The 12,388-nt window shown below is 59.7% G+C and overlaps 1 protein-coding gene across 1 annotated transcript; it reads left to right on the forward strand.

Annotated features, from left to right (window-relative positions):
- Positions 1-2,012: 2,012 nt before the first annotated feature.
- Emp1 (epithelial membrane protein 1) lies at positions 2,013-10,832 on the forward strand. The gene is made up of 6 exons (XM_013025076.1): positions 2,013-2,140; positions 2,175-2,221; positions 8,547-8,662; positions 9,329-9,425; positions 10,209-10,349; positions 10,487-10,832. The coding sequence occupies exons 3-6, from the start codon at positions 8,585-8,587 to the stop codon at positions 10,651-10,653; spliced, it is 483 nt and encodes a 160-aa protein (XP_012880530.1). The 5' UTR covers positions 2,013-2,140; positions 2,175-2,221; positions 8,547-8,584; the 3' UTR covers positions 10,654-10,832.
- Positions 10,833-12,388: the final 1,556 nt, after the last annotated feature.

Raw genomic sequence — 12,388 nt, forward strand, 5'->3', positions numbered from 1 at the left:
GGGGGAGGGAGGCCATTTGTTCTCCGCCCAGGTGCCTGGCTCCAGGTTTCTCTGTAAAAAATGCAGCCAGACCACATAGTTGTCAGGCGGGCGGGTAGAGCCTGGGCTGGGGGTGGGGTGGGGATGGGCAGGGGTGTGTGGGGGAGAGCCGAGGACTGAGAGAGGGGTGGGGGTCCTCATGACCCCTCCATAGCACCCCCTCCTGGGGCCTGGGCTGTGCCAGAGGGAGGGGAAGGGGAGGGGGAGGGGGAGAGCAGAGGGGAAGGGGGCAGGGCAGGGGGAGGGACAGGGGGGAGGGGGAGAACTCCTGCAGTCCTCCTGTCATCATGGTTTTTAATGGAAAAAAAAAATCTCAACTCTGTTCTGTTTGTAGAGATCCGGTCTGGTTCTCAGGGTCTTGGGCAGGCTGGGTCTTTTCACTCGTGTGTGTGTGTGTGTGTGTGTGTGTGTGTGCGCACCTGCGTGACGGTGTGATGTATGTTTGTCCTGTCACCCAGTTGAGAAAACATTCTCAGCCAGGCGCCGGTGGCTCCCGCCTGCCATCCCAGCAACTCAGGAGGCTGAGATCTGAGGATCGCAGCTCAAGGCCAGCCTGGGCAGGAGAGTCCCTGAGACTCTGATCTTCCATGAACCACCAGAAAACCAGAAGTAACGCCAGTAGAGCGCCAGTCTTGAGCTGAAGAGCTGAGGGACAGCGCCCAGGCCCTGAGTTCCAGGCCTAGGACAGCGTGCGCGCGCGTACACACACACACACACCCACACACACACACACGGTGGCCATCCTGGAGGGAGGCCCGGGCTGCCGGCCCTGCAGGATCTGGGGAACGCGGGTGTACAGCAGAGGGACGTGGCTCCAGCAGGCCGGCCCTGCCCTCAGGTGTGAGCAAAGTCCAGGCAGATGATCACGAGATCAGATGGCAAAGTTCTCGGCCAGCCAGGGACTTCAGGGCACTTCCTAGGGCCCTGGGCAGGCGGGGCAGGCGGGGCTGGACCTCTGGGTCCGTGTGAGAATAGAGAGTGAGTGGCCAGATGGTCCAGAAAGGGGGAGAGCAGGGAGGGAGGGCGGGAGGGGTGAGTGGATCATCGGACACATCAGAACAGACCCTCCCTTGCAGCTGATTGAAACTAATAACAAGACATAGGAGGAAATTTTAAAAAAAGGCTCCCACCTGTGACCTCTCAGCTGATATCTTAGCCGTGAGGATGGCCGGTCCAGCTCAGCCCGGGAGACACATTCCTGAAACCACCCAAAAGCAGGAAGTGGAACTGTGACTCAAGGGGTTGAGCACCAGCCTCGAGTTCAACCCCCAGTACTGACACACACAATAATAATATTAATATGAATACGATAATAAATCCGGTAATCTGCAACCCCCAGTACTGACACACACACAATAATAATAATAATATGAATATGAATACGATAATAAATCCAGTAACCTGCAGCATGGAAGGAGAATCATCTGATTAGCTGATTAACTAGGTTTTTTGTTTGGTTTTTGTCAGTCCTGGGGCTTGAACTCGGGGCCTGGGCGCCATCCCTGAGCTCTTTCACTCAAGGCTGGCGCTCTACCACTTGAGCCACAGCTCCACTCCCGGTTTTCTGGTGGTTTCTTGGAGCTCAGAGTCTCAAGGCCTTTCCTGCCTGGGCTGGCCTTGACCAGCGATCCTCAGCTCTCAGCCTCCCTGAGTCTCTGGGGTGATGGGCGTGAGCCAACCCCATGTCACCAGGGTTTGAATGAATGGGATACAGGGGGGGCTCTCCTGCTCCCTCTAGGGACGGGAACCTGACCCGAGGCTGCTGCCTGCAGTCACGGCTACGGGGGACTTGGGTAAACATCTATTTTGGTGTCTCCTGTTACTCAGGGTGTCACGCCCTTTTCCACTGCGGTCTGTGGGTGTGAGTCACAGGCTGGGGCGGGGAGGGGGTAGTGCACGCTCACCCCGCCGCCGTGCACGGCCGGCCGCCAGCTCCACAGGGCGTAGCTCACCAACAAATCTTGCTCTTTTTTTTTTTTTTCAAGCCAGCCTGATTCACAGAAGCTCCTTTAAAACCCGGGGAGAAAGGGCCGGCCCCGCACACACCCAGCCAGCAGCTCTGCCTGGGGAGCCCTTCCCGTCCGCCGCCACCCTACAACCCAGAGCTGCAGCCTCCGGCCCTCCCTGAGTTCCCTGGGCCTCCAGACTGCAGCCTCCGCGCCTCCGGCCTCCGCAGCCTCAGGTAGGAGAGCGATCGCTCCTTCGGGGGGAGAGCACTTGGGTCTGAGGACTTCAAAACAACGCCTTCCCCTCCCTTCTTTCTTTTCTTCTTTCTCTCCTTGGCTTTGATTTATTTTTCTTCCCTACCTGTGACTCAAAAGAATTAAGTCCTTGAAACTTGTAGCTGGAAAGGCAGCTGAGAGGTGATCTGTCCTGAGCAGGGTTGGGTTGGGGGGGTGGGGACGGATGGAGGGACAGGGGGCCCCCAGGGCTGGCATCTGGTCTCGGGGCTGTGGCTCCCAGTGGCTGGGTGGTGGCGGAGGGGACTTTGGAGCGGACTTGGACAGCGAGTGTTTTTATGCAGGGAACGGCCTCCCCGGGCCCAGGGTGGGTACCGTCCCCTGCAAACCATGCCAATCCCGCCTTTTGCCTGAGGGTGGGTGGGTGGCAGAGTTTTGGGGGGGCTTGGGGGGCATGGGGGAGCGGAGGAAATGCTAGTGGAGAAACATCTGGCTTTCCCTCCCTTCCCATTCACTCCTGCAGAAGAGATGTGGCTCGTTTCTCGTGGAGGGAGGCAGGGAAGAGATTGGCTGGTTTAAAGAAAACCGTTAGGGGAAACCGGGAAAGAGTTGGGGGGGGGAGAGGGAGGGAGGGAGGGCGGGAAGGGGGGGAGCAGCTGGGGCTTGGAATAAAACGTGGGAGGGCTGGACCAGGAGGATGTGGACGCCGTGTGGATTCCGGGCTCCGGTTCTTGGCCAGATGTGGCGTCCAGGAGGGGAGGGCGGGGCTCATGGATTCCAGAACCCTGGAGAAGCTCTGAGCCCTCCCTTTAGCCCACCCACTGCCAAGAACCCCCCCTCCTCCCCCCAAGGGCTGAAAGGAACTCCCGGAGCTGGGAATCCTTGACTCGGTTGACCGCTTGTGTCCTAATTTCCCACAGGAGGTCAGGAGGAGACCAGGGTGGGGGTGGGGGAGGGAGGGTGGTGTGGTCTTCATACCCCCCCCCATCTGCCTCCTGCTGGACCCCACCTCTGGCCCTCCTGTGGGTCACCCCGAGACGCAGCCCCTCCCAGCTCAGGTGGAGTGGGCCTGAGCTCCCTGGCGGCCCTGGGGAGAAGTTCAAGCGGCTTCCTCCTCCCCCCCATCCCCACCCCACAGACCCACCGGGGGCCACAGAACAAACCCGTCCATCCTGTCCTCCGTCCCTTCCACAGGGAGGATGAATGAGTATGTTCCTTCCCTTCCTACCGGCAGGATTGGGATCTGTACCCCAGCCTGGGCACCTGGCAAGCTCTTAACAAACCCCAGGCCAGGGGAGTCAGGGCCTGGGGTGGGGGCCAGGCGTCCATGCCCGCCCCTCCGCTGGACAGCACTAGCCTTCTGTGTCCCCCATGCTGAGCAGAACTGGTGGACGCCCCTGTACCCCCCCAGGACTGTGGCGGCCTGGGCATTGAATCTGTCCTGGTGGTCATTGCGTCCTCGGCAAACCCTGACGCCTAGCCCAGGCTAGCCCCAAAGCCACAGGCCTCCTCCGTCAGCCTCCGGAGGGCCGGGATTGCAGGCATGTGCCACAAGGCCAGCTCCTGGCTTCATGTTTAATTAGCACAGATGAGTAGAGCTGGAGAAGCAGCGCTTTATCCCTCCCCCCGCCCCCCCGCCCCTCGTCTCTGAAATAGTACTTGGGGGTCTTTGAAGCCACGTAGGTCGCTGGCTACATCCTGAAGTGTTTCACTTTGCTTCCTGGGACTTGAACTAGGGGCCTGGGCACTGTCCCTGAGCTGCTTTTACACGAGGCTGGCTCTCTACCACTTGAGCCACAGTGCCATGTCTGTTTTTTTTCTGTGTGGTCCTGAGGACTCGAACCCAGGACTTTGGGTGTGCTAGGCAAATGTTCTCCCCCTGAGCCGCGTGCCCAGCCGGGCTTCATCTTCCAGATGCATCCGCAAGTTCTTTGTGAGTGTGGTTCACACGAGTGTGCGCTCACACTGCTCCAGAGAGCACAAGGGAGACTCTCAGCTGGGCAGACAGCCACACCAGAAACACGGGCTTCTAACCAGCCCTTTTGGGGTGTGGCCCGTCCCTGGGGCCCACGCCCGTCCTCTGAAGCCATCCGAGAGAGGGAGGAGGGAGAGGAGGGCGAGGAGGGAGAGGAGGAGGGAGGCCCGCTGCCTGGCGGAGGCGGCTTAGCCCGGCAACTGGATGTAAGGCCCAGCCATGGCCTTCACCAGTTTTGAACTGCAGCCTTAGACCACGAGCCTCCCTCCTCCCTTCCTCCCCTCCTCTTTTCCCTTCTGCCCCGGAGGCTGGGGTTTCTAGATTGTTCTTGCCATCTGGGCATCCCGGAGGCCAACACACAGGTAGATCCAGTGAGGAGTTAACTTGAGTTTTCTTTTTGGGAGCGAGCATCAGTCCTGGGGCTCAAACTCCGGGCCTGGGCGCAGTCCCTGAGCCAGAAAACCAGTTCAAGGCTGGCGCTTCCGTTTTCTGGCTTTGAACCGTGATCCTCGACGCTCAGCCTCCAGCCGGGCGGCGTCTGGGAAGATGGGCCGGCGACTCAGCTCTGGGGGCGTTGAGCATGTGAGGTCTGCAGGATCGCAGTCCGGGGTCAGCCCTGGGTGGAACGCGCCAGCCGGAGGTGGCGGCCCCGAGGGGGCGGGTGCCACCCAGACTCGGAGTCCTGAGCGGGAAAAGATCCACCGCTGGGGCCGGACGCGCGGTTCCAGCGGTGAAACGCCTTGTCTTGCAAGAATGAGGTTCTGAGTTTAAATTCTGGTACAATAGAGAGAGAGAGAGAGACAGACAGACAGACAGACAGACAGAAAGAGAGCACAAGGGAGGGAGGGAGGGAGGGACAGAAGAAGGGAGGAAGGAAAGAAGAAAAAATAAGGAAAGAAGAAAGGAAGGAGGAAGGAAAGAGGGGAGGAAGGAAGGAAAGGAGGAAGGAAGGGAGGAAGGAAAGAGGAGTGGAGGAAGGAAGGAAGGAGGAAGGAGGAAGGAAGGAAGGGAGGAAAGAGGAAAGAAAGGAAGGAAGAAAGGAAGGAAGGAAAGAAGGGAGGAAAGGAGGAAGGAAGGAAGGAAGGGAAGAAGGAGGGAAGGGAGGAAAGGAGGAAGGAAGGAAGGAAGGAAGGGAAAAAGGAAGGAAGGAAGGAAGGAAGGGAGGAGGAAGGAAGGAAAGAAGGGAGAAAAGGAGGAAGGAAGGAAGGAAAGGAGGAAGAAAGGAAGGAAGGGAGGAAGAAAGGAAGGAAGGAAGAAGGAGGAAAGAGGAAAGAGGAGGAAGAAGGGAGGGAGGGAGGAAGGGGGAAGGAGGAGGAAGATGGCCTGAGCTCTCTCTGGGGGGGAGTTGGGGGCTTCACCCTGGCCGGGGCTCAGGGTCTGGAGCCCCTAGGAGCCCATGGAGAGAGCAAGCAGAGCTGCAGCCCCCCCCTAATTTACCTGGGGCGCCCAGTGCGGCAGGCCGGCCCACGCCTCCATTTTCTCCCTGCACTTAGTCATTATCTCCAGGATCTCTGGCCCTGGCTCCTCTTCCGAGCTGACGTCAGAGGGAACCCCGGCTGGAACCCCAGCTCCCTCTTTGCGGGGGGGGGGGACGCCTGGCCTCAGCCTCCTTCCGAGGGGGAGGTTGGGGTGCAGGAGAGCGTTCAGAGCTCATGAGAGCCGAGGGCGGTGCTGAGGCAGGTCTGGGCCAGCCCTGCTAATGCCCAGGGGTAAATAAACACCACCCAGACCAAGAAAGAGCAGGCCAAAGCAGCTGGTGTGGGATTTGAACCCAGAACCTGTGCTAGAGACTGTTAGCAGCCAGTACCGCCTCTCTGGGGCCCCAAGGCCGACTATGGAAGTCTGGATCTGTACTAGTTATTGGTCCCCTCCCTCCCTCCCCCCTCCCTCCTCCCTTCCTCCTCCCCCCTCCCGTTCCCAACCTCACCTGGCCAAGTCTGCACAAGTCTCTGCGCAAGTCCACACCAGCACCAGATAAGCAATGCTTTTCCATCCTCACCCCCCCTCCCGCCATTTTTGGGGTGTGGGGTGTGTCTGCCTGGCCCAGGGCGAGGGAAGCCAGTGGCTCTTTTTGCATCCGCTGCTCCTCTGGGCGGGAGCCCTGGCATGGCCATGGTCTGACCAGCATGCGCCCCCCTTTAATCCCGGCCTCACCCTCCCGCCCGGGCTGCTGGTGGTGCTGGTGACTTGCCTTTCTGCTCCCGTCCACCACCTTGTCCACCAACACACAGGGGGCCCTGTGCCGTGCGAGCCCTTGGAGAAATGAAGCGGCAGCAGCAAACCGATCTTGAGGTTGGGAGGCGTGGGGCAAGCCTGGGGTGCCGGCTGGGAGGTGGGCCCAGGGACCCCCGAAAGGAGCAGACCTCAGTGCCACTGGGCCCAGAGAGTGTTTTTAGTAAGTCCTCCTTCTGTCCCCAGATTCTGTAATTACGTCCGTGCATTCATTCATTCATTCATTCATTCTCAAACAGAGATCAGTCCAGGAGCTCAGGCCTCTGGGGGGGGGGAGGGAGAGGGCCTCTCATCCACATGTAACCGTCCAGCCACCGTCCACTAGCAGCCCACGTCGGGCCTGTGGGCTGGGAAGGGGGGACATGACCTCTGGTAGGAGTCCGGGAGGGCTTCCTGGAGGAGGAGGCCAGGCACCCGATTGAAAACACACTCAGTAGGCAGGGACTGGAGGAGGGACGCGTGTGTGCGGAGCTTTTATGCTTAGCGGTCACGTTCCTAGAGTCCGAGGTGCACAGTGGACAGTTGGGACCTGGCTCCGGGTCATCGGTGTTGGTGTGCACGCCCACGTGCATGTGTGCGCATGCGTGTGGTAGAGATGATGTGTGCACACACAACCTGATGGCTGGACAGCGGAGGGAGAGGAGGGGGTGGCAGAGAGGATCATGGGAAGAGATGATGTCTGGACAGAAGGGAGGGTGGTTTTCCTGGCGGGCCTGCACATAACCCCTCGCCCTGCTGTGTGGCGGGGTCTCCACCGCAGAGACGCTAAACGGGGCTGGACATGGAGAAGGAGCTGAGCATCTGCCATCCAGCGCGTGGGATTGGAAGATAGCCCGACAGACTCGGGGTGGGGAAAAGCCAGAGCCGGGTGCACGGCGCAGCCTCTGTTTCTGGCCTATGGGAGCTGGGGGGGGCTGGGCCCCCCTTGTAGTAGGGACCAGGACACCGGCCGATTGGAGACTCGCCTCCAATGAACCACCCCAAAGCCCGCAGTGGAGCTGTGGCTCAAGTGCTCGAGCGCCAGCCTTGAGCACCAGAGCTCCGCAGGCCCAGGGCCCAGGCTCCCCCAACTCCCGAGTTCAAATCCCAGTAACTAGTGCAAAACCAAAATAACCAAAACACCAAACACCCAGGCATGAAACGCAGACCACTGTGGACGTAACACAGGAACCTGCAGTCTATCTAGCGCAGTTAGATGGTGCTAGAATTTGCATGTCTAGCAGGAAGTGCATTTTTGTTGTCCCTCCCTCCCTCCTTTCCTTCATTCCTTCTTCTTTCCTTTCTTTCTTGTCCTGGAGCTCGAACCCAGGACACTGCACTCATTCGGCAAGCATTTTGTCACTGAGCTACATCCCAGCCCCCTGATGGCTGCTGAACACCAAGGGTTATGAATAATCTCTCTCCCCTGAGATCTGCTGCCCAACTGCTGAATAGCAGGTTTTTGTTGTTGTTGGTTGTGGGGCTTAAACTCAGGGCCTGGGCGCTGTCCCTCAGCTCTTCAGCTCAAGGCTGTCACTCTACCACTTGAGCCACAGCTCTACTGGTTTTCTGGTGGCTTACTGGAGATGGGAGTCTCATGGACTTTCCTGCCCAGGCTGGCTTTGAACTGCGATCCTCAGATGTCAGCCTCCTGGTGGCTGGGATGACAGGTGTGAGCCACTGGCGCGTGGATAGAACTTGATTTGTGTTTTGGATGGCGTACGCGTGTCACAATGGATATGAAATCAGACACTTTCCTAACCAACTCTGGGCTTGCACACCTTGATTATGAAACTAGCAGTGTCGGACGCCCAGTTTAGCCACTTTTTTTGGGGGGGGCGGGAAAAATGTCCTCTTTTTAAAAATCTTTTCCTGCTGGGGGGAGATGGGTTACATTAGAGGAGCGAGTATATAAATCTTGGTTCTGAAAGGGAGGGAATTGCATTTGATCAAGATGGACGGGCACAGAGGCACACAGAGGTCTCCAGAATTTTCTGATGGAGGTGGAACTTTGTTGTCTTTTTTTTTTTTTTAATTGCAACTTCTCATTTCGGCTGAGACCTCAGAGGTGGGGAAGCGGAGCCGTCCCACTAAATCTGATGTTAACCTTTTCTTCTCCTCTCCTCCTCCGTTCTTTCCAGAAACTTCTCTTGGCTCACTTGTCCACAGGAAGGCCAAGATGTTGGTGCTCCTGGCCAGTATCTTCGTGGTGCACAATGCCTGCCTCATCATGCTGTTTGTCTCCACCATCGCCAACGTGAGTCCGGGCCTCCAGTGTGGAGCCCTGGTGTGGATGCTGAGGTGGAGGTGGGGGAGGAGGGTGGGTTGACTTCAGTGCCCGCAGGGTGGTCGAGGGACTGGGAGGAATGGACAGCGGGAACCGGGCCGGGCTGAGCCCTCCTGGATCTCAGTGACAGGGGAGGTAGAGGGGGCTGGATGGATCTTCTGGTGGTCAGGCCCCCCAGATTCAAGCGTGGAGCCCTGAATATGGTGGGGACAGGGCCAGAGGTGTGCAGCCAGATGGCAACCGGGCTCTGCTGTCCCCGGGCCCCGGCGCCACTTCCTCCGGTGGTCGTTTGTTGTTGTTTGTTAGTGGAAGCGTCCAGTTTGCTCCGATCGTGCTCAGGAAGGTCAGGCTGGCTGCTCCACGCCGGGCCCTGCTGACCCCTTTGGTCCACCCTAACTTGGTGGAGTTGTTTCCTTCACCTGGGAGTCGGTGGTGGGTCTTGAACTCGGGGCCCCGGCGCTGTCCTGGGCGGGCGCTCTACTGCTTGAGCCGCAGCGCCCCTTCCGGCTTTGGGGTTCACTGGGGATCAGGGTCTCCCACAGCCTTGGCTGCCCCGGTGGGCTTCGACCTGCGGTCCTCAGTGAGGATCACCTCCCTCGAGGTGACCTCCGCCATCCGCCCTCTGCCCTCCGCCAGGTCTGGGTGGTGTCTGACCACGTGAACGCCTCCGTGGGCCTCTGGCGGAACTGCACCGGTGGGGACTGCAGCAGCGGGCTGACCTACGGCGACCAAGGTGCGTGCGGGGCGTGGCCAGCCCTGCCCCAATAGAGACCAATCCCCGTCCTCAGGGGGCGTGGCCAGCCCTGCCCCAATAGAGACTAATCACTGTCCTCAGGGGGCGTGGCCAGTCCTGCCCCAATAGAGACCAATCCCTGTCCTCAGGGGGCGTGGCCCTGGCCCTGCCCCAATAGAGACCAATCACTGTCCTCAGGGGGCGTGGCCAGCCCTGCCCCAATAGAGACCAATCCCCGTCCTCAGGGGGCGTGGCCCTGGCCCTGCCCCAATAATGACCAATCCCTGTCCTCAGGGGGCGTGGCCCTGGACCTCCAGTAGAGGCCAATCCCTGTCCTCAGGGGGCGTGGCCCTGGACCTGCCCCACTAGAGGCCAATCCCTGTTCTCAGGGGCGTGGCCCTGTCCCTGCCCTCAATAGAGACCAATCCCTGTTCTCAGTGGGGCGTGGCTCTGGACCAGCCCCCAATAGAGACCAATCCCAGTCTTCAGAGGGCGTGGCCAGTCCCCAATAGACATTAATCCTTGTCCATAGTGGGTGTGGCCCCGGGCCAGCCCCAGAAGAGGCCAGTCCCCGCCCACAGAGGCATGGCCCCAGATCAATCCCAATAGAGACCAATCCTTGCCCATGGTGGGCGTGGCCATGAGAAATAGCAGGGATAGAGTCAGTCCCCGCCCACAGGGGGCAGAGCCACGGAGCAGCCCCAATGGGGATGGAGCCCCGCCCGCCGTGGGCGTGGCCACACCCATGGGCGTGGTCTGACGCGGCTCTTCCCGTGTCCGCAGACGCCCTCAAGGCTGTGCAGGCCTTCATGATCCTGTCCATCATCTTCTCCGTCATCTCCCTGGTGGTCTTCGTGTTCCAGCTCTTCACTATGGAGAAGGGGAACCGCTTCTTCCTCTCCGGGGCCACCATGCTGGTGTGCTGTGAGTATCCCCGCCCGGGGCCGCCCGCAGCTGGTGGGCCGACATCGGGGGCATGGCTCTGGGGGGCTGTCAGCCGGCATCCCGGGCCTGGGGCTGGGGTGTTGAGCGCGCCTGACCCCACGCGCCCCGTCCCGCAGGGCTGTGCATCCTGGTCGGCGTGTCCATCTACACCCACCACTACGCCAACAGCAACGTGCACTTCGACACGTCCACACACCACGGCTACTGCTTCATCCTCACCTGGATCTGCTTCTGCTTCAGCCTGGTCATCGGCATCCTCTACCTGGTCCTGAGGAAGAAGTGAGGCCGACCCCGTGCGCACGCGCGTGTGCGTGGGCCGGGGAGGGGGTGGGGAGGCCCGAGCCTTGGATGCGGGAGGAGGGACGCGAGCCGCAGGGCGGGAAGACGGACACACACATGCACACATGCACACACATAAACACACGCACACGTGCAACACATGCACATGCATGCACACACAAACACATGTGCACACGCAACACACATACACACATGCACACACGCACATGCACACATGTAAACACACGCACACACGAGGAAACAGGCCGAGGGGGGTCCCGTCAGCCGCTTGCTCTCAGGAGGATGGCACTGCCAGGGCCAGGTGTGGGCCAGACGGGCCTGCCCTTGGCCATGAGGCGTGCGTGGCCTCGGTGACACCACCCGGGCGAGCCCTGGATGCCACACCGGGTCCCCCACCCACCTCCAGGCAGGGGGATCAATCCAGCCGAGAGCAGCCCCGCCCTGCATCCCACCCTGTGTGGCCTGGAAGTCCCCTGCCCCCCACGGGGGGCTCACGGTGGGGGGAGCTGGCCTGGTGAGTTACTGCCCGGACATGGACAGATATCCGGGCCCACATAGCCCCACGGTGGAGGGACAAAGCGGAGGAAGGGCGTCCTGGAAGGCCCTGGAGAGGGGTGGAGCCCAGGTTAGACCCTCCACCCCTTCAGCTGACCCTCATGGGGTTTTCCTGCTGCCCACTTGGTCTGGTGGTGACCAAAGGGCAAGGTAGCCCTTTGGGCACCTGTGAGATGTCCCGACCATCCTGCCTTCCAGATGAGGCCTGATTCACAAACACACACACACACACACACACACATACACACACCCCAAAACACAAGCTCTGGGCTGGGGCGGGGTGGCGGCGTATTAAGCACACTAATGGTAGCCAATGGTGGGGACCGGGCACCCCGCTCTCCAGGAAGGGAAGGGAGACTCTTGCGGTGAATAGAATCGCAGGTGACGGGCAGATGTTTTCTTGTTCTGAAATAAAGCGAACACACTTGGCGCCCCCAGACAGAACACCCGTTGGGGTGTCTGTGGCCGCCTGAGATTTTCCACGGAGGATTTAGAAATAGGAGGCGCTGGATTCCAGGCTCTCTGGCCGGGGCTCTGCCCCCCCCCCCACCAGCCCGTCTCAGACTCTTTCAGCCATGTCTGCAGATCGACCCTGGGGAGAAGTCCAAACTGGTTCTGGCGTACTTTCTTCTGCTCCTCTATGTACATTTGCGCGTGGGCCTTTCTCTTGGGGGGGGGGTGGGATTACTATGCTATCATTGCTGGTATTTATGTAAAGGGTCTGTTCCTCTGTGTTCACTGTGGCTAAGGGAGAGTTGCAGGCCAGGCCGGCCGAGGGACCCCCAAGACGCCTTTAAGGTGCTGTCCAGGCCGAGGTGACAATCACAGCGACTTCCCTTGCTTTCTAACCCCCCCCCCCCCATGACATTTACGTCTCATGTAATCTGCATGGCTCTTGCAGGGTTTTCTTCTTTGTGCTGTGCGCACCGGCTTGTTCCCAGCAGCCATCATTGTAAATATTTTGATACAAAAAGTGTTGATAACTCGGTGGAAGATAAAACAGATTCCAACGCCCTTCGCCCCGTGTGACTGCTTTCTTTCTACCATACATAAATAAATACAAGATGGGATCTATTAAGCTAATGGATGAGGAGGGACGGGTGTCAGCCCGATCACCTTTGTGGAAAAGAGCAACGTTCGGTCCACGCGAGCTAAATGCGCGG

The sequence above is a fragment of the Dipodomys ordii genome, unplaced genomic scaffold (assembly GCF_000151885.1).
Source record: "Dipodomys ordii isolate 6190 unplaced genomic scaffold, Dord_2.0 Scaffold81, whole genome shotgun sequence".
In the NCBI taxonomy this organism is placed as follows: Eukaryota; Metazoa; Chordata; class Mammalia; order Rodentia; family Heteromyidae; genus Dipodomys; species Dipodomys ordii.